The sequence below is a fragment of the Tauraco erythrolophus genome, chromosome 7, assembly GCF_009769465.1.
Source record: "Tauraco erythrolophus isolate bTauEry1 chromosome 7, bTauEry1.pri, whole genome shotgun sequence".
Lineage (NCBI taxonomy): Eukaryota > Metazoa > Chordata > Aves > Musophagiformes > Musophagidae > Tauraco > Tauraco erythrolophus.
The window spans coordinates 32088130-32112054 of NC_141471.1; the positions used below are offsets into that span (position 1 = coordinate 32088130).

The 23925-nt window shown below is 35.7% G+C and overlaps 1 protein-coding gene across 8 annotated transcripts in view; it reads right to left on the reverse strand.

Annotated features, from left to right (window-relative positions):
- Nucleotides 1-8050: 8050 nt before the first annotated feature.
- The window catches only part of DGKB (diacylglycerol kinase beta), a 331421-nt gene continuing 315546 nt past the window's right edge, over nucleotides 8051-23925 (reverse strand). For all 8 annotated transcript variants that reach the window (XM_086615217.1, XM_086615215.1, XM_086615214.1 and 5 more), the window contains 3 exons: nucleotides 20133-20253; nucleotides 18150-18210; nucleotides 8051-8158 (listed from right to left, as the gene is read on the reverse strand). In XM_086615217.1, the coding sequence (XP_086471343.1) occupies nucleotides 8051-8158; nucleotides 18150-18210; nucleotides 20133-20253 (290 nt within the window). The remainder of the gene's footprint in view (nucleotides 8159-18149; nucleotides 18211-20132; nucleotides 20254-23925) is intronic.

A 23925-nucleotide genomic window follows, 5' to 3' on the forward strand; every position in this document is an offset into this window, starting at 1 on the left:
TGAAAATTAGAATCCACTGCTGGGTTTTTTTGAGAGAATTATAAAGATGTTTGCTAAACTTTTAGGCTATGTGAAATATTTTTTTTTAACATTATTCTGCTATCTCTGTTTTAATTCAGCAACAAGATATATCTGTACTGACAAATTAATCTGAAACTGGAGGAACTATGAATCAAAAGTCAACTTCTTGAAGACAACTCTCAGGAGTTGAGCAGCTATTGAAATCAAAAATGCAGAGAAGTTACATAAAGACTGGAGTCTGATGTGCAGCCTTTTGGTCTAGTGACAATTACAGCAGTGCAAAGACTGAAAGTTTCATTTCACAATCTTGAACAAATACTAAGAATTTTAAAATTCTCCTAAAGGAAAGAAGATAATTTTGTTCCTATTGAAATAAGAGCATCGTTTAATTCACTTTTTGCTTTTTAAAATGAAAAATCAGTTATACAACAATATTAGTTAATCACTACATTAATGAAAGAATTAATGAATGAAGCAAATTAAAACCTTACATTTCCTTTTGACATTCAAGTACAAAATATTTTGACATTTAGAAAGGTAAACCTGATTTTGCTCTGAAACAAGAATCCAATGAAAAATAGATCAGGGAAGGTAGGTTCCTCCCCACAGTTTTGTATATTTTGATGAAAGAGGTGATAAGGAATTCTTGACTAGAGCTAATGATGAAGTATGAAGGCCTCCATTTGTATCTCAATGCAAGGCTTGACTTTGTAGAATAGACAGTTGGATCAATTAACAGTGTGGTGAGTTGACCTTGGCTGGACACCAGGTGCCCACCAAAGCCACTCTATCACTCCTCTCCTTAGATGGAGCAGGGAGAGAAAATATAGTGAAAGGCTCATGGGTTGAGATAAGGACAGGAAGAGATCACTAACCAATTACTGCCACGGGCAAGACAGACTCAATTTGAGGAAAATTAATTTCATTTATTACCAATCAAATCAGAGTAGGATAAGAGACAAATAAAAACTAAATCTTAAAATATCTTCTCTCCACCCCTCCCTTCTTCCCAGGCTCAACTTTACTCCTGAGTTCTTTACCTCCTCCTCCTCAGTGGCTCAGGGGGATGGGGAATGGGGGTTGTGGTCAGTTCATCACATGCTTCTGCTGCTCTTTCCTTCTCCTTAGCAGGACTCCTCACATGCTTCCCCTGCTCCAGCATGGGGTCCTTCCCACAGGAGAAAATTCTCCACGAACTTCTCTGATGTAAGTCCTTCCCACGGGCTGCAGTTCTTTACAAACTGCTCCAGCGTGGGTCCCCCCCACAGGGTGCAGTCCTTCAGGAACAGACTGCTACAGCGTGGGTCCCACATGAAGTCACAAGTCCTACCAGCAAACTTGCTCCAGCCTGGGCTCCTCTCTCCACAGGGCCACAGGTCCTGCCAGGAGCCTGCTCCAGCACTGGCTTCCCAGCCTCCTTCAGTCATCCACCTGCTCCAGCGTGGAGTCCTCCACAGGCTGTAGGTGGATCTCCGCTCCCCTGTGGACCTCCATGGGCTGCAGGGGGACAGCCTGCCTCACCATGGTCTTCACCACAGGCTGCAGGGGAATCTCTGCTCCGGAGCCTGGAACATCTCCCTCCTTATGAGCCAACTTTGGTGTCTGCAGAGGTGTTTCTCAAATATTCTCACTCCTCTCTCTGGCTGCCATTGCACAGTTGCGCAGTGACTTTTCCCTTTTCTTAAATATGTTATCCCAGAGGTGCTACTACCATTGCTGATGGGCTCAGCCTTGGCCAGCAGTGGGTCTGTCTTGGAGCCAGCTGGTGTTGGCTCTGTCAGACAGAGGGGAAGGTTCTGTGAGGAGTTGCTGCTCCTCACAGAAACCACCTCTGTAGATCTCTGGCAACTAAAACCTTGCCACACAAACCCAATATAAACAGATAAATTAGGCTGGTTTTCAAAACAAAAGAAACAAGCAAACAAAATCACTGTTCAGAATATAGCCACAGAAAATGGTGATTGATGTAAATGAGGTGAAAATTCCTTAATCTGCAAGGATTAACAATCTATTGTTGCACAAGATATACTACTCAGGAGCAAAACTCACCACACCCATTCTTTCCCCAAATCCTCCCAAACTACCTAAAATTAACAAGTTGTTGGCTTTTCCTTTAACAGGAGTGAATTTAAACACATGGAAGTAAAGTTCAGGTCAAATGGAATAGATCTTCCTGCATTTGCTTGCTTGCTTACTTATGCATACACCATAAGCATATAAAATGTGTATCTGAATCAAATTCTAGTCGTTACAATTCTGGGGTAAAGAGAGAGGCTTGAAACTCACTCATATTTATTAAAAAAGCCTGAACAAAACCACAAATCATCACACTGAAAAACCCCACACCACACCCTTTGCAACAGCCAACCCCGAGGCTGGGCAGAAAGCACAGTGCTGATGCTCATTTTGCAAAGTTCCATTGCCTCATTGAGGAATATACAAACCACCACTATCTTTCTGCAGATAAAAATAGTTTAAAGAAGAATTGTTATTATGCGTTCTTTTTTTGTACTTAATACAAACAGACTGACAGGCCTGAAGATTGACAACTTGCATTTTCTTATTGGCTGTAAGTATGAGTTTCACCAGAAGAGTAAGAAGCGTTCACTTCCCTGTCCAGAAAAGATACTTATTAATGCAAATTGCCATGTTCCTTCACAGCATGTGAGTTTGACCCTAGGTAAAAAAAAAAACAAAAACAAACCCAAAAGTTTATTTCAAATAGGCCATCTGGTAGCTAAGTATTTTCGGTCATTATCAACCTTAGACTCAAATATTGACCTGAAAATTCAAAATATTTGCTTATTACTCAGTTAGATCCAGTAAATAATTTCCCACATTTATTAGAAATGGGCACTTCACTATGAAACTGCTGCTTTACCATCAACACAACTACCACCTTTCTATAAATAACAAAGCCTGATGATTATCACTCTTTGTATGAGTCATATTTAAAAAGAGCCCTGAGGTTCTTCTCAGGTAGTCTCTTTGAATCACGAATCAGAAAGGAAAAAAAGTAGCCTCTGAAATATCGCCATGCCTCCATTCTAGATGCCTAGAACGTATCATCACCTATTTATAGTTTCAAGCTGCCAGGCAGTTTCACATAATGGAAGTCAGTGGTCATAGAGAAGTTTCTCTGCTTCAGCTATACTTGTAAAATGGGACAGCTCCATCCGTATCCGTGCCACAAACACACAGATCAGAACAGGAAAGGTCAAACTCTCTTATTTCAAAATCAACTGAAAATCCATAGTCTGAGCACAGATGGGGTATAAGAGCCAGGAGGGTTCCCATGGCACAAGTCCAGGTTGGGCAGACACCAGCAAATCTTGACAGACCTGAAGTAAATTCGTACCATGAGTCACTACTGCACAGCACACCCTCACATGCCATGGATTTTAATCTGCTACTTTATAGCTCATTAACAGATTCAGCTTCCAGATCTCACCTATATTTAATTTATCTTCCAGCCAGGGCTACAGCAAGGCTCTTACTCACCTCAGCAAGACCACAAGAAGTTTCCTTCCTTATGGACAGGAGAGGGAAAACCTTTCAGACCTGATGGAGCTGCAGACAAGCAGCAATTATCTGACAAGAGGTCGACACGTTCTTCACCGCTCTTGCATAAAACATTGAGCAGTGCTTATAGGCCCACCTCAGCTTTCTAAATTTATTTATTTATTTTCCTGCCAACTGTTTCACAGTTTGCCAAAACGGCTATTTAACTGCAAGGGCAAATATAATCTTTTTTTCAGGGTATGAACTCATGCAGAAATAAAGCCCCAGCAAGTCCTTTACCTTCCCTTGACCATCCTTCAGCTCTCTCTTTCATAAAGGGTCCAGTTGTTCCAAATTTTCTTGAGCCTAAGTCCGATCAGACAAACTTTCTCCCCATGAAGAAAAGAAACACTGCCTCCATCCTTCAGCTCTAAATAGAAGAGGTCTTTATATTAACCTAATTAATTAATTTCCTTGGCACTTCCCTGCTCGTCAGCCCTAAGTGCCCTCACCTGGCCTCCCAGACCCCACACAGCCGCTTCTGGGGGCTGCCTTGGAGCCACCCACCCCTTCCACACATCACTTGGAACATCTGTTGTGTCATTCCTTAGCAAGTTCTCCCATCTTCTCCTGCTTCCTTGTCCAGGGATAATTCTTCTAGACTTTTTTTTCCAGTTTTATAGCCATTCTCTCTAGTCACTCTTCCAGAGAGGTGAGGGACAACACTTCTCTAAAGTAACTGCTTCCCAGAGAGCTTGGCCTCGCTATGATCCACCTCAGACTTACAAGCCCCAGAAACCAGTTGGGGCTGACGGCAGTAAGTTACAGAATAGCGTTGGTATTCTAAATCACTAATAATCACTGAATAGCTACAGTTTCAGCAAACAATTATTAACCTAGAGATTAACTTCTCCCTTTCTTACAATAATTATATCAAACCCACACATTCTTTGACTGTATTACTTCTTATACTGATGTTGTGAAACATGTTGAATCTGTGACTTTATTTGCCTTAAATAATTTTGGATATTAGCTAGTCATTGTTGTGATTTACATACAATACTACAGAGTTGGTAAGAATGAGGAAATGTTATACGACATCCTCTTCTGCTTTAGAAACTAATACCAAGTGCTTCCTAGCTCATCAAAGTCCTAAGCATATCAGCACGTTACCTCATCTAGCATGCACGCACACATACACACACCAATAAGCCTAAATCACAAGGTCTAACTCCCTAGCTTTAAATAATCATGACGATATGCATACAAATATCTTGCAAGTACTGGAAACAGTAATTCTGCATTTGTCTCTGCAACAAATTCTGCTTCCGACTCCTTTTAAGAGGAACTCATGCGACGTGAGAGCCGCGTTAACCAATTTCAGTAGTTAAGGTTCCTTCCTGAGACGTCACATTCTTTCTTCAGCACATTGCCCAGCTGCAACGCTCTAGTAGGGAGATGAAAAATTTGCAAATCCAGTGTCAGATATAGTGCCTACATGTTTGTAATTTCCATCTATATTGCAAATGTCATTAATGAGGCCTTAAAGAAAGCTTCATTGTAAACAGTAAAAGGTTTGCAGCTACTACTCTTCAGTCAATGTCTGAACTCTGCATCTATTTCAGCTCTATGAAAATATGTATGAAGGATGCATACATTCTTTGTCTCACTTCGTACACCAACGTATAATTTCATGATGTTAATTCTGTGCAAACTGGAGTGAAAAAAAAACCCCTCTGAAGTTCTCTTTCATTAAATCAAGCATTTTCTTTTCATATTGTGTTTCACGTACTCTTAAGATTTTCTCATCATCATCAATACTTTCAACCTGAGTATGGTTTTAAACTATTAGAGGCCATGCTAAAAAAAATCCAACCAAACAAGATTAATAGAAAGACAGACTGTCACTGCTATGGTAAGTGCCAATATAGTAAAATGGCTGCTGCATTATATTTGGCTACAGTGAGAATTTGATATATACTGACCAACAGATCTAGTGTAGTGGAGGGTGTCCCTGCCCATGGCAGGGGGGTTGGAACTAGATGATCTTTGAGGTCCCTTTCAACCCAAACCATTCTATGATTCTATGATTCACCTTTTGTACGTCTAGTCTGAATTGTATGTAATTGTGATTACATGAATCCATCAATCTTTATATTAAAAAATCTTAGGAAGAATTTGCTATCACAGACTGGCACATTTAAGATTGCATACATTATTAAATAATATCTTAGGCATAATTTTATTTGTTTTCAGAGTTACAATGTTCATGAGATAATCATAGAGAGCACATTGTATATTATGGTTAAACACATTTCTGCCACAAAAAGTTGAGAGAGCATTGGTAGAAAATCCTATGTCAAGTTATGTGAAAATATTTATCACTTGTAACCATAATTTCATAAAACCAATGCACACTTTAAGTAATATTATGTCAGCAAGCTCGTTCTTTTTGCAAATATCTTTTGCTCTATCCTTATGTATGTTTGCAGTTAAGAAGTGCATCAAATGCTTCTCTGTGTGTGTGTTTGCAATGCACAGGAAAAATATTAGTTTACTCCTACAGTAACTGTAATTGTCAACACCACTGGACCCAAGAATGGGGAATTACAAGATCTTAATTTCAGCAAATAATTGCCCTCATATTTTTCTACTTAATGCTGAACGTAACATTATTTGGTATTTACCTCCTAATGTTTACAGAACACAGACTGTATATTTCAAAGACATAATCCTTACTTACTATATACTGACATTTATTTCAGTGTCTATTATATAAATTAGGACTGTTGAATTCTTATACTGAGGAACAAATGGTAGTCACTTTATTTAAATACATGCACAGTATCGTGCACTACAGAATGATGAAATACTATTTTTAAATGGATGAATGAATCAATAGAAAAATAGATTTAATAAATCATTAACATTTTAAAGTCTAGATAAAAATGGGGAATCATGCATTTCAAGCGAAGTTTTAGTTTTGCCTTGCTTGTTTTTTTGATGAAATCTCTGAGAACTTAAGACATGCAGAGCTGAGAAGCAGCTCACTGAACAAAGAACAATGTTAAGACTGCACAAAAAGTTTTGATTGAGACTGTTTATATGCAAGACTGAAAAAAGTTGCCATTCTTGGACTTCCCTTCAACATTAGACAGTGCTGTGCAAACCTCAGACAAATCCCTGTATTATGATTTCTAAGCTGTTAGGAAGTCTCTCAGAGGGCTAAGAAAGTAAAAACCTGAGCAACTGTCTTCTCAAAATTTATGACACGAAATGTTTTGATTCCAGACAGCAGATTACAAAAGTGGAATAGATAACAGATTATCCTTTCCTTAGGAGATTAATTTAGGGGATGAGTAAATTACAGATGGCATAAATTATAAATAATAATGACAACAAAATTAGATATAAGTTGAATTTTCTAATATTTAGAGTACGTGTCTACGTCTATCAACTTATGAAACAAATGAAAAGGGAATATTTACTTGCAATTAATTTAATGTTTTCTCCTACCCCAACATTTATCTGGACATTGCCAACATAATCAAAAGAACTGTAAATTTTCAGAAGTGAGTCCGCTCCAGTGAGCTTGATTAATTATGCATTAACCCATTTCTCTGAAGCATCCTTCACTAAATCTTTGGTGGGAAATGCACTTTATTAGGCAAGAGCTTTGGTTATTTGTGTGCATATGCACTATACTATCAGTCAATACACAGAATGATTTAAAGTTTGCTGTGTTACAGAGATGTATTGCTCATTAAAATAATTCTAGTGTTTCAACAAACACCACTGATGGCTAGTTTTGCAAGTATTATTATCTTCACTCTTAGCATGATCACCTTAGCTTTACAGTTTTTGCTCAAACTTGCATTGATTTCCAATCTTACAAAAACTTACACGAGAGTAATTGTGACCATTTGAATACTGCACACAACATTAGATGTTTTCTGCAGGTACAGTTACATACATAGGAGTTATCAGAATAAGATAAAAGATTTTAATGCTTAGCTGAATAAAAATATTCTCAGGGTAGAAAGACATGATAAAGTAAAAGTACCGGTTAATGACAATTGTAATAAATTTTACTCTGAAACAGGTCTAATTGCCTACTGATGTGAAGATGTTTGATTCAAGGGATACTATTGAACCTATGGCATATGATCCTTGTAGTAGAAAAATTTAAAGTGAAAAAGAGAGAAAATCAAATTACCCATGGCATTCTCTTCCCATATTCCATGGCAGAATTATCCCATAGATTAGTAAATGGTAACGCATGCAACAAAAAATATGCTGTATCACTTTATGTAAACATCTGCTTTCATCATGCAAAATGCCTACAAAACTGTGACAATATTTTTTTCTAATAGCATAGTTTTACATTAGCTCAGTTACAGAAACTGTTAAACTGAAATCCAGGATTTTGCAAGTAGAAGATATTCTAAAATTCTTGAAAGATTTCCAGCATAAATATTCCAAAGCCCAGCAAAGCTAATTGGTTTTCTAAAAACTAAACTACACAGGCTTATTCCTTGCTGTGGTTCCTTGTTCTTTTGATGATAGAAGAGAAAAGACCGGTTTTTGGAGGAGGTCCCATCAACATGGGGGCTTGGTTCTTGTGGGTAATTTTTATCTGGGGGAAGAAAGAAGAAAAACAGTTATCCCTTGAGCTAGTTCAATTCCAAGTATCTCAGATGCTGGAATTATCTTTATATGTGACTTCCAGATCTTCTTCATTTAATCAACGATTAAAGGAAAACGTCTGTATTTTTTACAAATTATGTTACATATGCACTAAACCAATTTATGTATAATAATTATTTCCACAAATACTTTAAATTATACACACAATCAATATTAAAAATCATATGCAATAAAATATATGTCAATATGTGACCTTACTTTTTGAGTGTGGGATTTATTGCTTGCTGTTGAATATTTTACATATCTACAAGATGAATAAGAATTTAAAAGTTGGAAAGGACATACATGCTGACAGTCCAAGCTGTTGCCTATTATTAAGATATAAGCTATGTCTTCGTATGCTTTATTTATGCATCTAATCAATCTGTACTTCCCTTTTACCAGAGGACACTGCTAAATTTCAGAATAACCATTATGAACGTAAGTCAAAAGTTAATACACAAAAAAGGTCAAAAAAGATGAACTAGCATTCTAATTTGTTAATTAATTGTTAATAGACTCCAATATTGAAAAGCCTATTTAAAACACTTTGTAAGACTGCTCTAAAGCCACCCGTTTTGGTTTCTTTGATATAAAACTACGAATCACCTTAAATGAGACAACCTTAAAGTAGATTATGTCTGCAATTTTCTCTAATTCAAGTCTAAATTAGAGAAGACATTTTATGAATGTATGCTATGCTCAAAGCTAATTGAAAGCAATTATCAAAGTGGCATTTTGTCTGTGACTTTAAGATACATTGTAAGATAATAAATGATTCTCATTATGTAATAAAAAGGTCACATCTTGCCTTTGGGCTAGTGACGCTAAGAGTTTTTCAAAAGCAATCCGAGACATTTTCTTTAGTGAACTACGACTAATACAAGAACCATCACTTATTAAATATCAGTTGTCACCTGCATAGTACCCACATCAGAGATGGTTATTTCTTTCAAAAAGAAACACCACCTCATTAAAAACTGGAAAAATATATCTCTTAAAGTGCATACCTGACATTTTCAAGTTAAAATGAATATCCTTCACTTGTCATTCACTAATAGTAATGAAACAAAAAAATGTATGTGACATGGAGAGGCTCATTAAAATATAGATCAGGACATTTCTTGGGGTGGAAATTTACTTTACAATATAAGGAGACAGAAACATAAAAATCTCAACAGAATGAGTGGGTTGGTTATGCTCTATTAGAGCCTTTAGTTTCTTCTCCAAATGCTCATTTCCATGCCACCTCTAGTTCATTAGTCTCAAATTTCATGGTGACCTCTTTTTGTCAACATTGCTCATTAATATCAAATTTAGTATTTGGGTTTTTTTTGGCAACCTAGATTAATTTCACACAGAAAATAACTCTTGCTTTCAAAGACTGTCATCAACATATTTCCTCACAAGAAATTCTGCTTCAGGCACCACTTTGGAAGCCAAATCTGCAGTTGGGGTAAATTGGCATTATTCCATTGATGTCGCTTTATACCAGCTGATGATCTGGTCCTGGAAAATCGCTTCAAGGATTTTTGTAACTTTCACATGCTTTATAAGACATATTTTGGGGCTCAGGAACAGTGATGACATCAACCTGATCCTGAGGATCAATACATGAAGTAATCTGCAGCTGCTCTGAATGAATTTGAGTCATTAGAGTTCAGCTTATATGCAAGATTTGGCCATGATGTGGCAGTAGGAATAGCCTCAGAGTTTCCTTTCAGAGGTAATTCACAGGAATTCCGTCTTAAAATGAATAAAAGAGCAAAGCTCAAAAGATGGCTTTAGTATGAAGAGGTGAGGTAATCCTGAGACCCCATAAAGATTGCATGTTGGATTGAGGCTGTTCAGCGCTGGTGAGGATGAATGCAATTACATACTAGGAAAATGTTTATCATTTGTAATGTTCTTTTTTGGCTTGAACCATCTGTTTCAAAGACCGTGACCTCTTCAGTATGTTGTATCCTATCAGCTGAGATCAGCTAAGATGCCTGAACATGATTAACCACTCATGAGCATGAGGATGGAGTCCTCTATGCATTTCTCCAAGGCATATTATCAACTGTTATAAACTGGCATAATTCCAGTGGTGTAAAATATACTTTATGTTCTGAAAATACAAACAGAAAAGTGTAAACGTAAAGTATATTTTTTACTTATGCATGCTAGTGCATATTAACAACACAATGTTAATACGTACTATTTGTACATATTGTACATATTGTTGTATATAACAACACCATCGATTGCTCATTTTCCTGCTGAAAAATAAAAGATTAAAAAATCTTATCTGAAATAGGCTAATTTTGTCTTTTTCAAGACTTCAGGCACTGCATTTCTGCCCTAGACACTCACTTCTGCTTTTGTTTTCATATTGGCAGCACTGCCAGAGTTGGTGTTGGGCATCTGGGCGACAAGTGACAGCACACACTTTAAGATGGGAAGCAGTACTAAGGTTGTCAGAAAGAGAAATAGTGTTGAAGGTCAAAATAGGACTGAACACTGAAAGTGCTGTATGGGAAACTGAAATGAACTAAAAAAAAAAGAGAGAAAAATCTTTAATTACAAGTAACGAAGATTTAGTTTAGTTAGAGAAATCACTGCTTATAGCCGAGTATAGATTTTGTGTGCGTGCACATGGAGTGTCTAAAGACTTTTACCTTTCAGTTTCTCTCTTTCATTCAGCAAGCAATCTCATTCCTTTTTTATAGAAGCACAACTATAAAAGCTTTAAATAAGACTTTTTTTTGTTTGTTTTTCATTTTTCCTATGTAAATCTGTGATTTAAGACACACACAAAACAAAAAGAGATTGCTTAGACAAAAATCCCAAAAGCTCAGAACCTAACCTAATGTATTTTTAGGAACTGATAATACTCTGACAAACATACTCATACAAATTACTATAGAATTCTGGAAAATAATTTTTGAGATCACTTACTCAGTTTTATTGAAAATATGTAATAACTTACAGAAAATATGGAGGACATTTTAAATTTAAATTAGCGGATTGACTGAGGTGCTGCTGGAGAAAAAAACTTATATTTGGCATCCTTGGCACAAATTTATATTTAAAAATAGGCAAAATGAGGAAATAACAAAAATCCATTTAGGAGGAAAGTAAATAGCCACATGAATTGCTCAGATATCACGGATTTCTGCTGAAAGTCCAATAGAGCTTTATAGGCTAAACTCAAACTGTTGAAGGCAATGGCAAAACTCCTGTTCACTAACTAAAGCCAAGATTTTATCCTGAGTTCACGATCACAGAAATTTAAAGGACTAGTATATCTAGTAAATAGGCTTAGCAGAAAAATACTGCATTTGCAATTTTGAAATCACCTTTCCAGTATTAGAAAGTGTGTCCAATTATATATTCGTGGGAAGAAACACTAGATGTAATTAAAAAAAGTGCATAATTCTTAAAAGCAGAGATGGTAATTGCTCTCCATTTGTCGACAGCAAATTTTCTGGTAAAGGACAAGCCTGAATTTGTGATACTGAAGATATTTATGAATCCATAAGCCAGACATTTATTTGTTTCAGGAACAGGTCAGAGTTTCAAACTATGCCTTGAAGTCACATTAATACAATGCATCCACTAAATGAAATGCAGAGAGCATCAGTAATTTCAGTGTGGTAACTATATCTTTTAGGTCAATCCATTTTGCTTTCATGTTCCTTCTTCTACAATATGTGCTGGTTACCTGCATGTTCCTGACTTCACAGAATGCCTAAATGTTTACTATTAACATAGAACATGGTGCTATAAATACAGACAGGTACTAACTACAATGCTAAATGACAAAAGAAAACTAAAACCAGAGATAATCAGCTCTACTTATATTTCAAATAATGTTAAAGAAAGAAACCATGCATTTTAAGGACAGAGGGAAAAAAACTTGACAGAAAAATCTTATCAAATTGGATCTATTAGTTTACAGTCACTTTGTTCCATGCTATCAGCAAGGTTTGCATGTCGGTAGTTTTGAGGGTATGAGGGTTCTCCTACAGTCTAGATGCCCATATACTGCTCCCCTTATAGGAAATAGAGGGATGTGACACCTCTCTATCACAGGAGTATCAAATAATTTTCTCTTCTCGTAGGTGATCAAGAGCTGTACTGGGTATCATCATATGAATAAGACCTATAGAATGTAGGCAGTGCTAAACAAAATTAACCTGTGACTTGCATTATGTGGCATTTTGATCAAAATCTCTTCAGATCTAGACTAGATGTTTTAAATATAGCGTTATGCAACACATCTTTTAAATAGATTTCTTAACAATATTATTGTGCAAAGTGCAATCAAATCTAATCAGTTTGGCATTAATTAAGCTCTAATAATATACTCTAGTCTCTCTCCTAAGTAGTGTGATCCGTTTCCCCTTCACACAGGTAGATTGGAAAACATTACGGTGTCATCATAATTTTTAAACATACCGAGAAAATGACAGAGCTGCAAAATTAAAATAAATGATTAATGGCATTTTTTTCATGTTTTGTACTAATAGGTATGACTGAGGTTTTAAATTAATAGAGCTGTCAAGCTCAGGGTTGTTACAGATCCAGTGCAGAACTAAAATGGAAATTATGTATTCCATAGACACCTAAAGATGACACTTTGGAATATTTTAAATTTTAATTAGTAGGTGCAATTGTTTCCCCCCTCCTCCCTAAAACCACTGCAAATTAATTGGCAATTAGTCACAACTAATTCTCTTCTTAACAATCTGAACTGGAAAGAAAGGTGCATTACATGTTAAGAGTATTTGTCTGGGGTGCAGAAAGCACACATGCAGTAAATTGCTTTGTCAATTACAAAAACTACTGTTGTGAAATTCAGAAAAAATATGCATAGGTAAACAAAACTAATTAATGTGCAGTGTACCTGTGAGCACAAAATACAATGCCCAGCTGCAAAACAAAGTGTTAGAAACTCAATAAATCACTCTGGCCTTGAAACAGAAATGTATGCACACTGTTGCTCAAAAGGGCAAAAAATGAAGCATTTTACTATAACACCAAAATTTTTTCTAGCGATTGATTTCCATTTATGGCTTAACTATGTAATAATTGTCTAATATTCTAAAATCAACCACCATAGTCAGGACCCAGCTCCTCTTTGCTCTAAAGTAGCCCATACAAAAGTTTAAATTCTCCCATTATAAACAACTAATAAGAAAATAATACTATGTTCAGTGACATGGAAAGAAGACACTTTACAGGCAGAGTCTAGAATACATCTGCAGCTTCTTCATGTGATCAGTGGGTTTTTGGAGCCAACGGATCTACATGAAAGCAAAACTGTGACTCTCTTTTAGTTTTCTCACACTGCCCTGGCGTATAGTGATTATTAGTAAAAGTGTTTTTATGTTTTCAGTACTTGTTTATCTCCGGATTTAACTACAAAGGTAGGACTTCACTAGGACCTCTGTGCTCACCACATCTCCAGGGACTAAAGGAAAGGCTAGAGAGGAACCACTCATTCATTCATTCAAACGTATTTTTAAGGTGCATTCAAATCATATTTTGAAATATTATTTCTGAGTTTTATTATTAAGTGGCTTACTACAAGTATTCCTATCAGTAAATAATTCTAAAAATACTATGTGTTTCAGATGTCTATGAAACTACACTTCTGGCAATCCATTAGGTGAGCTCCGATTATGGATTTCATTTTTGTTCCTTCATTTTGACAATACTCTTTCATCTTCTACAGACATTTCTGTCTTCTGCTTTTAATCTAATGTTGCTAGCAGCTTGACACTCTTTCAGATACGATGCCAACCAAGTCAAGAATAGATAAAAGAACTGAAAGTGAAGTTATTTCTAATTAAGATGGAATATTCTTATGGATTTTTTTCAAAACAATGCTCATCATTTATGTAGTTAAATTGAAAGATTACTTTTCTTAAAAAAAATCCTGATAGCTAAAGCTAGAAGTTTATTGAATTAACTTGAGAGTCTTTGAAGTTTCATTACTATTATTGACCTGTTTGGAGATCAGGTGAAACCATAGATATCTTTCATGTTGCTATATTTGTCTGGGAGAGCTCTGATAGAATTTCCTCTTCAGCTAATCAGACGAAATGTTTAACATAATATTATCATCTTTCTTTCTCCCAAAGACTCCTCTATAAAAAAACAGTGAAAACAATACAATTTGATGCTCAGATTCTGCATCTTATTATACCAGAGCAGAGTGACTTTGTCAGACATTGCAGTGTGCCTGTCTTCAACATACTGAGTAATTCTGGATGACAGATCTTTAGACCAATCCACTCACATTTTTAAGTATGCACAGGACCTACAGGAACATATTCCTGCTCTCGTCTAGGGATGCTAGGTGCATGTGCAATACAAGATGTTAAAAGATATTAAAAGAAGCACAAGACAATTTATTTAGTACTAAAACTGATAGCAGGAACGTAAAACCACAGATCACAGCTTCTGGGGAATCACTGTAATGTCTACAGCATCCCACAGTATTTTCTCAGAGCTTACAAACTCATTTTGGGGGAACATGATTTCTATATGCATGAGAAGGGACAGTTGTCAGCAAATTGTGCTACTTGTATAAAACTGTTTTCCAGTCAGAAAGGAGAAGTAGCAAAGACAAACTTGTTGATTTCTTCAACAGGAAATAAACTTCCAAGCCTGCATGTGCAGCCTGCATCCCACACATAACAGGGGCTTGATGCAGAACTTGTTTTCATGAATATGCATAATGGAATAGCAGGAGAATTCCATTCAGATTGAACTTGATTTCTTGAAAAATAATTTGCAAAATACCCTCATTTGTACCAAAATCTGAAGCAGAAACAGAAGAGGGCTTCTGAGGTTAAGCACTTGCACCTTGGGTCAGGGTTGTTTCAATACCTGCCAATCCTATTAATTTCTTTCTCAATCTCTGTAATTTTTCTAGGTCAGTCCATAAAACTACTGAGCTGAGATGACATTGAAGTTCCTGAGATGACCATACCAAAATAAAACGTGTTATTTCAACTTTCTAAAAGACAGCTGGAGAGCGAGGCATAGCAGGCTTTTTTTTTTTTTAGCAAGAGTTTTCTGGCTGGAGCACCAAAGAATTAAAAACCTGAGGCTCAGCTGTTGTGTCTAACTGATGTACACAGTCTGTACAACAGAACAAGGTGCAAAGGTCTCTTCCCTAGAACTAGTGAGATGGTATATCCAAGCAGGCTAGTACTGTGTGGAGACAGTAGGTTCCGTCCTTAAAGCCATATAGCTAGTAAATGAATAAGCACCTTCCCTCAGCAACCTAATATGAAACAAGAGGTAGCAGGGGAATGTCCCGTCATGTCCCAGAGTGTGATGCAGGAGTACTAGCAACTCTGCATATGAGCCTGGATTCCTTGTTAAGAGCTAGGGAAAGAAATTTCCTAAGAGGGAAAATAAAAGGAAAACCAAACTTTCCTGTGTTTCCTAAGGAACTAAACTCATTGATTTCTTTATCTGATCATCACATTTTTTTCCATTTAAAACTGGTCATTAATAATTTGCTTTTGGGTAATTTTGGGAGAAAACTGCAGTTTTGCCTCTAGAGAAGACAAAAGCTCATGCTTCTTATATTGGTCTCCTCATATTTTTTTTTTTTTTCTGAAATTTGAACTCTTGCAGATTCAAATAATTGGCTACATAGTTGGCTACACATAAGAATTCATTTTATTATTTTTTTTTTCTTTCAGACTCTGGTTTAGGATACATATCACTGAGATATCATCCTGACACTTATGTAATCAAATACATTTTGGCTTCCAAACAAAGACCTCTCTGAAGCATGTACCGAGAAATCAAACCTTAAACTTTGGTTGAGAGAAAGCTAACATCTCCCTTTATCATTGCCTCAGGAGGAATTTCTAGCTACATTGCAGAAAACTTCAAGGAAAAACTGTAGTGTAGTTAGAATTAGTGGGAAGGGGAGAAGTGGGACCATACATGTTTTTTCCTTTGTAGGACGTGGAAGACAAAGTGGGGCAGATGTCCAATAATGCAAGGAGCAATCACAGTAAATACATTAAGCTTCCCAGCATAGAAAAAACATTTCCTGAAAAATGAATAATATAATATAAAATAGTAATTCTATATCTAAATTCACAGAGGTGCAGTAGTCTAGACAAACAGTTCATGTATTTTCTTCTCAGAGGAAATAAATACATGCAACAGCATGGTTTTCTTATGTAACAGTCTATTCTGTTAGTGATGGTAACACAAAAAGGATGGCTTCCACAGAAAGTATATGCCATTTCTATCCTCTTTAAAGCAGTACTTCAACTGGACAGCAGTAATTACCAGTAATAATTTACTGTTTCCTCAAGGCAGTGATTGAAATGTAAGAACTGTCTCTTTTTCCAGGTTTGTCCTCAATCGTGCAGGCAGCTTGTGCTAGCATTATCAATCAGATAGCAGGGATTTTGCACAGAGCAAGCAATCAAGACAAAAAAAAGCACGTTATTGCCAGCATCCTTCTATAAGTTCTCTTCTGTAATCTGGCAACTGAAAAATCACGTCTTTTTCTTGAACAAGTAACTGCTGGGTTCAGTACTGTTGCTCTGCACTGAGCCATAGCTGTAGAAGAGGTAAAGATAATGATATCTCTTAACTCCAAAAGGTTTCCTGGAATAAATCTCATAAAATCCCTACTGTTCTGCCTTAACACAGTGTGTATTCCCATGGTCCTCCTCTCATTGCAGCATCTGAGTGCTCACCATAGAGAAGTAGAGTTCAGGCACTCTCCCTGCTGTTCTGCTGTGTATCTGGCAAACATGAATTATCACAACCCTTTTATTTCATCCTAACCCATACATTATCAGCTGCCACACCAGTTAGCACCTTACTGAAGATGCTCCCTTTTACTTTTTTGTGTAGCCTTTAATTTTGCTACAAATAAAAAGTTCATGAAAGTGATCCAGTAACCTAGTTTGGAGAATTACTCCCATCTGCAGTGGGATTTCTTGCTTGTCACATTACTGTTTTGTGATACTTACAAGCTGCAAGGTAACAGCAATTCATCTACTTAAAAACACAGGTCTTCCTTGGGGAAACAAAATTAGTTAAAATTGTATATTAAAATGTTACTAAGACTATATTCAACAATAAAAAGCTTAAATTTCTTCAACATCTTCTCCAAATGCTCAGTTAGCCTCTATAATTTATCGGAGAGAGATGAAAATGGAGAGTTCTTAGAGTGACACCTTTCTTGTGTTGTCTGTAAACAGTTACTCAAAGAATCTCCTCTGAGCAAGCTCCTATCCTATCCTATTTGAATTGCTTTTTACCTGCCCTCACTTCATATGTGTGGGCACTGAAACAAGAAACCAAATAATTTCCTTCATTTCCCCTTTAAACTGCAAGGATTTTTTAAATACCAGTTCTATTGTATAATTCAATCAGCACAGTCAAGACTTCAGCTTTCCATAAAGAAATGAACTCTCAAAAGTATAATGGAAAATCTTCCTAAATATTTAGAGAACAATTTGTTACTTCATACACTTTAGCATGAAAACTAACATTGGCCTTTCTCAGTCACAGAGACTACAAATCTGATACATTGTCATAAATAAATCATCACATTGGGTAAAGGGATGCCGGGACTGCACACTTCGAGTATTTTCCAAACTTTTGAAACAAATGCCTTTCTAGTCTATCCTAACCTGTGGAACAATAAATTGAAAATGCAATGAGTGTGGAACTGTATAGGAACAGCGTGTGAAGATATTACTTAAGTAAATGAGTTAATCCTGATGACAATGGCTGTCTTTTGAATGGAAAGATTCTGTTTGTATCATTGAAGAAGAAGTGAAAGTAAATAAATCCATTAATATTTTTGATTTTTGTAATTTTTGTTACTCATTAAAACGTTCCTACATTTTTTGTTCAGCTCTCCACCCAGAGTATCCCAGTATCCCCAGCATCCTTACCGTGCAAGGGGTTTGCATCCAAGGTTCCCCATCTATCTGCATAGGCAGAGACTTGCTGGTCCTAAAGTGACATATTTCATAGTATAAGTAAAAGTAACTAGACAAAATTGATAAATGTATTTATTAAAGAGAGATATATGTGATGGCACACATATATAATCCTGATTTACCCCTAAACTTCTATGTAATCTCCAGTATGACCCAAGATGCTTACAAAAGTAATCCAGTCACTTAGTAGGCTTAGTTTGATTTTCAACATACAAGGCAAAAACATTCCAAACATTCACACATCTTGCTAGTAAAACGCAACACTCTCATGAGAGAATAGTCTGTAATTTGTGAAAGAGTGAATTATTCAAGAACTTCAGGAATAAACCTTATTAACTGAAAAGACAAAGGAATCTCTTATATTTTTTATAATTTAGACTGATTACTGTAAAGGAAATAAGAAATAAATTTTAGCTCTATCATGACCATTTATTAGAACCATAAAAGATGTATTTATGCTTGTGTCTAACTCTGGGTTAGACAGAGCACTCAGAACATGACAGCTGTACTATATTCAGAGGCTTTAACATACCATGTTATAAATTTAAATTGTTAGTAAAGGGGCACTGATTTAACATAAAGCTACAGCCAGTGTTCCCTGTCTAGTTTTGGACACCACATTTAGAAAAGCACAGAAAAATGAGAAAATGAAAAAAAAAAAGGACAATCTTTTTGGGTCTTTTCCAACCCTATATTTCAGTTAGCATACAAGATTATTTGAAATAACACGGAGTAGAGAAATCTAATAATGGAAAAATGAGCCAACTGAGCACTCATGTTGGTCAATGGAAATTTTAGCTTGGACATTATTTGAAGACACCAGTTCACAAGATCATCCAATGCCATCTATGGCCATAAGCAGAAGAAGGGAAGAATGTTCAATGAGCTCTCACTTTATAGGTTTGGAAGGGTTCTGAATCTTTTGCAGTTGTGGTCCTGCTAATTAGGATTCTTGGTATCCAGAGAAGGTTGGAATGCCTCTGTGATCTTACTCCTTATCCACATGAGAAGAATATTTTTGAAGTTAACATCACTCAGTCCTTGAGGAGTCTCAAAAATATGCCAGGTGCTTTGGCAAATCCTACTTATTTTCTTAAAGTTTTTATTTCTGTTGTTCTGTTTTAGGGGCTTATAATTGTTTTAGGCATTTGAGGCTTATAATTGTATAGCTTATGATTTTATTAAGATTTTGGAAAATTCTTCCTACAAAATTCTTCAATGAGGAAGTGTTGACCATCTCTCTTTTTCAGTCCTTATCTAATCCAAAAGTTAGAATAATTTTTTTCTCCTTGAGTCCTAATCCAAGCTTCCTCTATTGTGAATGTTCTGGTCACTTTTAGCTTAGTAAACAATAAAACACAACTAAATTAGCGTGCTCCACCATTAGCGTCTTACACATATCGACACATTTATTAATAGTGACTTGTCAGTGTTCAGTAAATATTAAATAAATTAAAACCAGAGCACTTTGACGTCTACAGATAAAAAAAATGTTTTACAAATACTAATTGCATGCTACTCTTCCCTGGTGAGGTATGCATTATAAATGGGTTAAAATGTGTCAAAGTAATGTTAAATGACTTTTTGCTCAAAGTTGTGCGGAGCGTATGTCAATGATAAACCCCAAGATGTTCATGCCGTACTCGTTCTGGTCCAACTGCTTGATGATATTTCTTCATAGGATGAAATGACAGCTGAATACGACATGTGAAGACCAAACACAAACACCATTTTTCTAGTTCTTTTTTAACTCATTTAAAGAAAGGAAAATGTATGGACAGAGAATATGGATGAAATAGATATATTTCACACACAAAAATGATACTTACAGTAAGTACAGTAATTTTGACTATTAACCCAAGAAAGTGAATGGATAATATATAAAACTTTATTGTTTCACTACAAAAGTGCAGTGCAAATTAAAGCTGCTGATACCTGATGACAACAGATGAGCACTGGGCAAGCCGTCTTCCAGCACTTTTCAGACCTGTGTATATCTGTCCCATCTCCATGGCTCCTTCCAGACCAACCACTTCCATAAGTTGGTCACTTAGATCTGCAAAAGTTGAAAAAAACATGTCTAGACAGCATTGTGATAGCGGTCATCCTGACTAGCAAGAACTGTCAGAAGACCAGTTGATAATAAAAGATATGGAGAACTGAACTGGCAAAAATGATGATACCCAAGAAGTGACTGCAGCTTTAAGGCTGAACACATCTGGATCTGTTGTCACATCATTCTAAAATATATCCTGCCCAAAATGATTTTAAAATACAATAATAATCTCCATGGTTTGTTTTAATACACAGATTCTGAACAAATAATAATATATGAGAAAATAGAAGAGACTCCTTCATTTAGGTTAACCAACTGTCATAGAACGAGATGTTTGCAGTTTAGAAATTTATGCTGATCATTGTTTCAACAATTATATAAAATCTGGTAAAGTCAGTGCTCCAGACTCTATTGGATTCTCTTCTATACAATTCTTTCTAGGTGATGTGTACAACTCTGATTCAACCTTTGTGTGCATGCATTATTATAGTCTTTAATTATGAGACCACATATTATTTTTTGCATTCGATCTTTGTCTCAATTAGTGAACAGATTCAATGTAAAAAGGGGAAAAAAACCCCATTATATCAGCAGCTATTCATCTAGCTTTCCTGAACTTTGTAGTACTTGTTTGCATCCAGTTATATATTTTTGTTTCACACTGCTTTTTGATTACATAACATTTTGGCATTAAACATCATAAAACGTCTAAATAAATAATGTCTCTGGCAAAATAAATACTAGTTTGCTTGACTTCAAGGAGCAAGGACAAATTCTGTCTAGAATTTCAGATACAAACAGAGATACAACCAGAAACCTAAACAGCAATATAGCATTTTGCTTTGAGGAACAACCAAGCAAGGTAATGAAATCTTATCCAGAATCAACGAGTGTGTTTTGTATGAAATGTTTTATATGATATGCTCCTGTTAAAATACATGTTGCCAAGATTAGATTGACAAGAAAAATTTTTTTTTTAGCTGTATGTGTGTTTTATAGATTGTCTGTTAATATCCATGTTTCCAAAAGGTAAGCTATTCAGTGAAGCACAGCAATGAGCTAAAATGTTAGAGTCTATCATCACATTGAAAAAACAAAGAAAGGGGAGCACATTACTCTTTGTATATTTTAAACCCTTCAACCTTTAATGAAGGTAGAATTTCATGCTAATTATCATAACTATGAGACCAGCCCAAAATTTCAAAGGGAGTCTTTTCTGTTCACTTCTTTGGGTTTTGAATGAAGGTAATTAACTGAAAGAAGTACTGTGATAGAGAAGGAAAAAAAAAAAAAAAAAAAGTGTTAAAAGCAAATAAGATTTATGGTCTGGATTATTCTGCTTCCAACCAGAAAATCTGATACTATCCAAAGCTTTAATTTTTCTACTTATACTCTCTTAATATTTTTTGATATTTTCATTTTCTCATCACAGTGAAATCACTTCAATATAATATCAATGAAGCAAAATAAACCCCACTCTTTCCTATTAAGGAAAAACAATAAGATGGACAAAAGATTAAGATGTATAATATGATTAATTGTAACTATACATGTCTATAGTTTGCATCCCTGTAACACATGTAAACCCAATTTTGTATACCTGGTTTTCTGCTGAGTTGTTTTTCTCTTAAAATGTTTTCCTTAAGTAAGTTACTTTTAAACTTAACTTATATTTAAACAAATTCTGCTTTTCTTGATAGCCATAGGGATTTAAATGAGAAAGTCCTCTCATTTGCAAAAGCTATTATATTATAAAGGCACACAGAACTTTATAGATGTACTAAATCATTAAAATGTTTCCAGACAAAGAAAACATCAAATTCCTATTCACTGGGTTATTAGAAAATTATTATTTTTTAAACGGGAGAATAATTCAGAACAGATTTTTATTACTGACAGCTCAGGCAACATATGCAGGATTCAGAATAGTGACATTTGCAGTGATATAAATTTGATGCATCATTTTTCAATAGCTCTGAGATTAGTGCCAGTAACAGCAGGTAACTAAGGGCCAAATCCTGCCCTTTGATCTGTACCACACATCTCAAAAAATATGGGATATTAAACATGGGAAGATGGAACTAACAATACTCTCATCTACCAAAAAAGTGAAGCCTTTTCAAAAACTTCACATTTGCAGTGGCACATTCCCAAAGTGGGGTTATTTTAGGCCAAATATGAACATTTTTAGAATCAAGCTTAAATCAGACATAGCCTTCCTTCAGAAGCAGTAAAAACTAAAGCAAATGTAACATGTAATTATCAACTTAAGGTTAGTTCATGCTCCTGCCCTTGCCAATACATTTAACCTGATGCTTTTGCATAGTCATATCCATTTCAACAAATCCTTGAGCTATAGTGACTTTGACAAGAACTCAAAGAGAGCAAAAGTGGAAAAGGGAGTGTGTATATTTTAGTCCCATTCTTCAAAGATGTTACATGGCTATAGGTACACTGGTTGAATATAAAGGGTCAAGGCATCAATGGATGGATTACATTTGTTCTTAAAAGGTCCCCACCAAAGACTCTGAAAGAGACTAAGCTCTATTAAAAGAGATCAGGTCTTCTATTAAATTAAAAGATAGGAAAGGGGAAGTCATGCTTCATTCTGGCAGAAGGTTATCACTGATTTCTCAGAAAGATCTGTGCTGGCCTCTGTACTGCTCAACATATACCCCTAAATAATCTGGAAATAGCAGTAGATAGTGAGTTCCTGAGGATTCAACGAAGTAAAGACAAAAGCCAATTATAAAAAAGTTTAGGAATTTTACAGTACTGAGTAACGGGGTTATGTGAAGACAGAAAATTCAATACAGGTAACAATGCCTATCAGGGTAAACAGAGCTAACTACATATAACAGAGCTAACTACAGATATGTAGGCTGTTAAATGCATATATATTACATTTGAAAATAAATATGGGGGGTGTGTGTCTGTGTGTGTATGTCCATTTATACATGCATATTTATTCGGCTGGGCTACAATTAATACTGTCTTGCAGGAACTAAGATTATGGAGTTACTGTTGCTACTTCTATGAAAATACCAGCTCAATGCTCCATAGTGATCAAACACCATCAAATACTATGACTGACACATCCATACAGTATGGAGCTTGTAATTCTGGTCCACTTAGCAATGCACAGGAAGATATAAAATAACTGGAAATGACAAAGCAACAAACATAAGACTAGGATCCTTCAGGAAGTAGAGATGCATGGAGAAAAGATGAGAAAATAACGAGTGTCATTGAGTAGGTGAAGACAGTACTGTAATTGTTTCTCAAAATACAAGAACCAAGGAGTTTCATAGTACTTCTAGAACAAGCAGGAAATCCTTTTTACATAATACTTTGTTATACCATGATGCCATACTAGACTTCAAAATTCCCTAAATCACAAATTGATACATATTTGGTAGGGTACCTTAATAGAAGAATCACTGTAAGTTTGCTCTCTTATGCTTTATTTCTAATCATGTAATATAGATTGCTGTTAGAGGTCAGACACTGAACGACACAAACTTGTGGGTGACCTAATAACACTGTTCGTGTTGTCTTCTTATATATCTTAGAAATTATGGACCAGAATAATGAACGCTGCTGTTCACTAAACATCAGTCATCACTTAAAACAGCTTATAATGTGGACTTTTCCATGACACGTATCCCAACT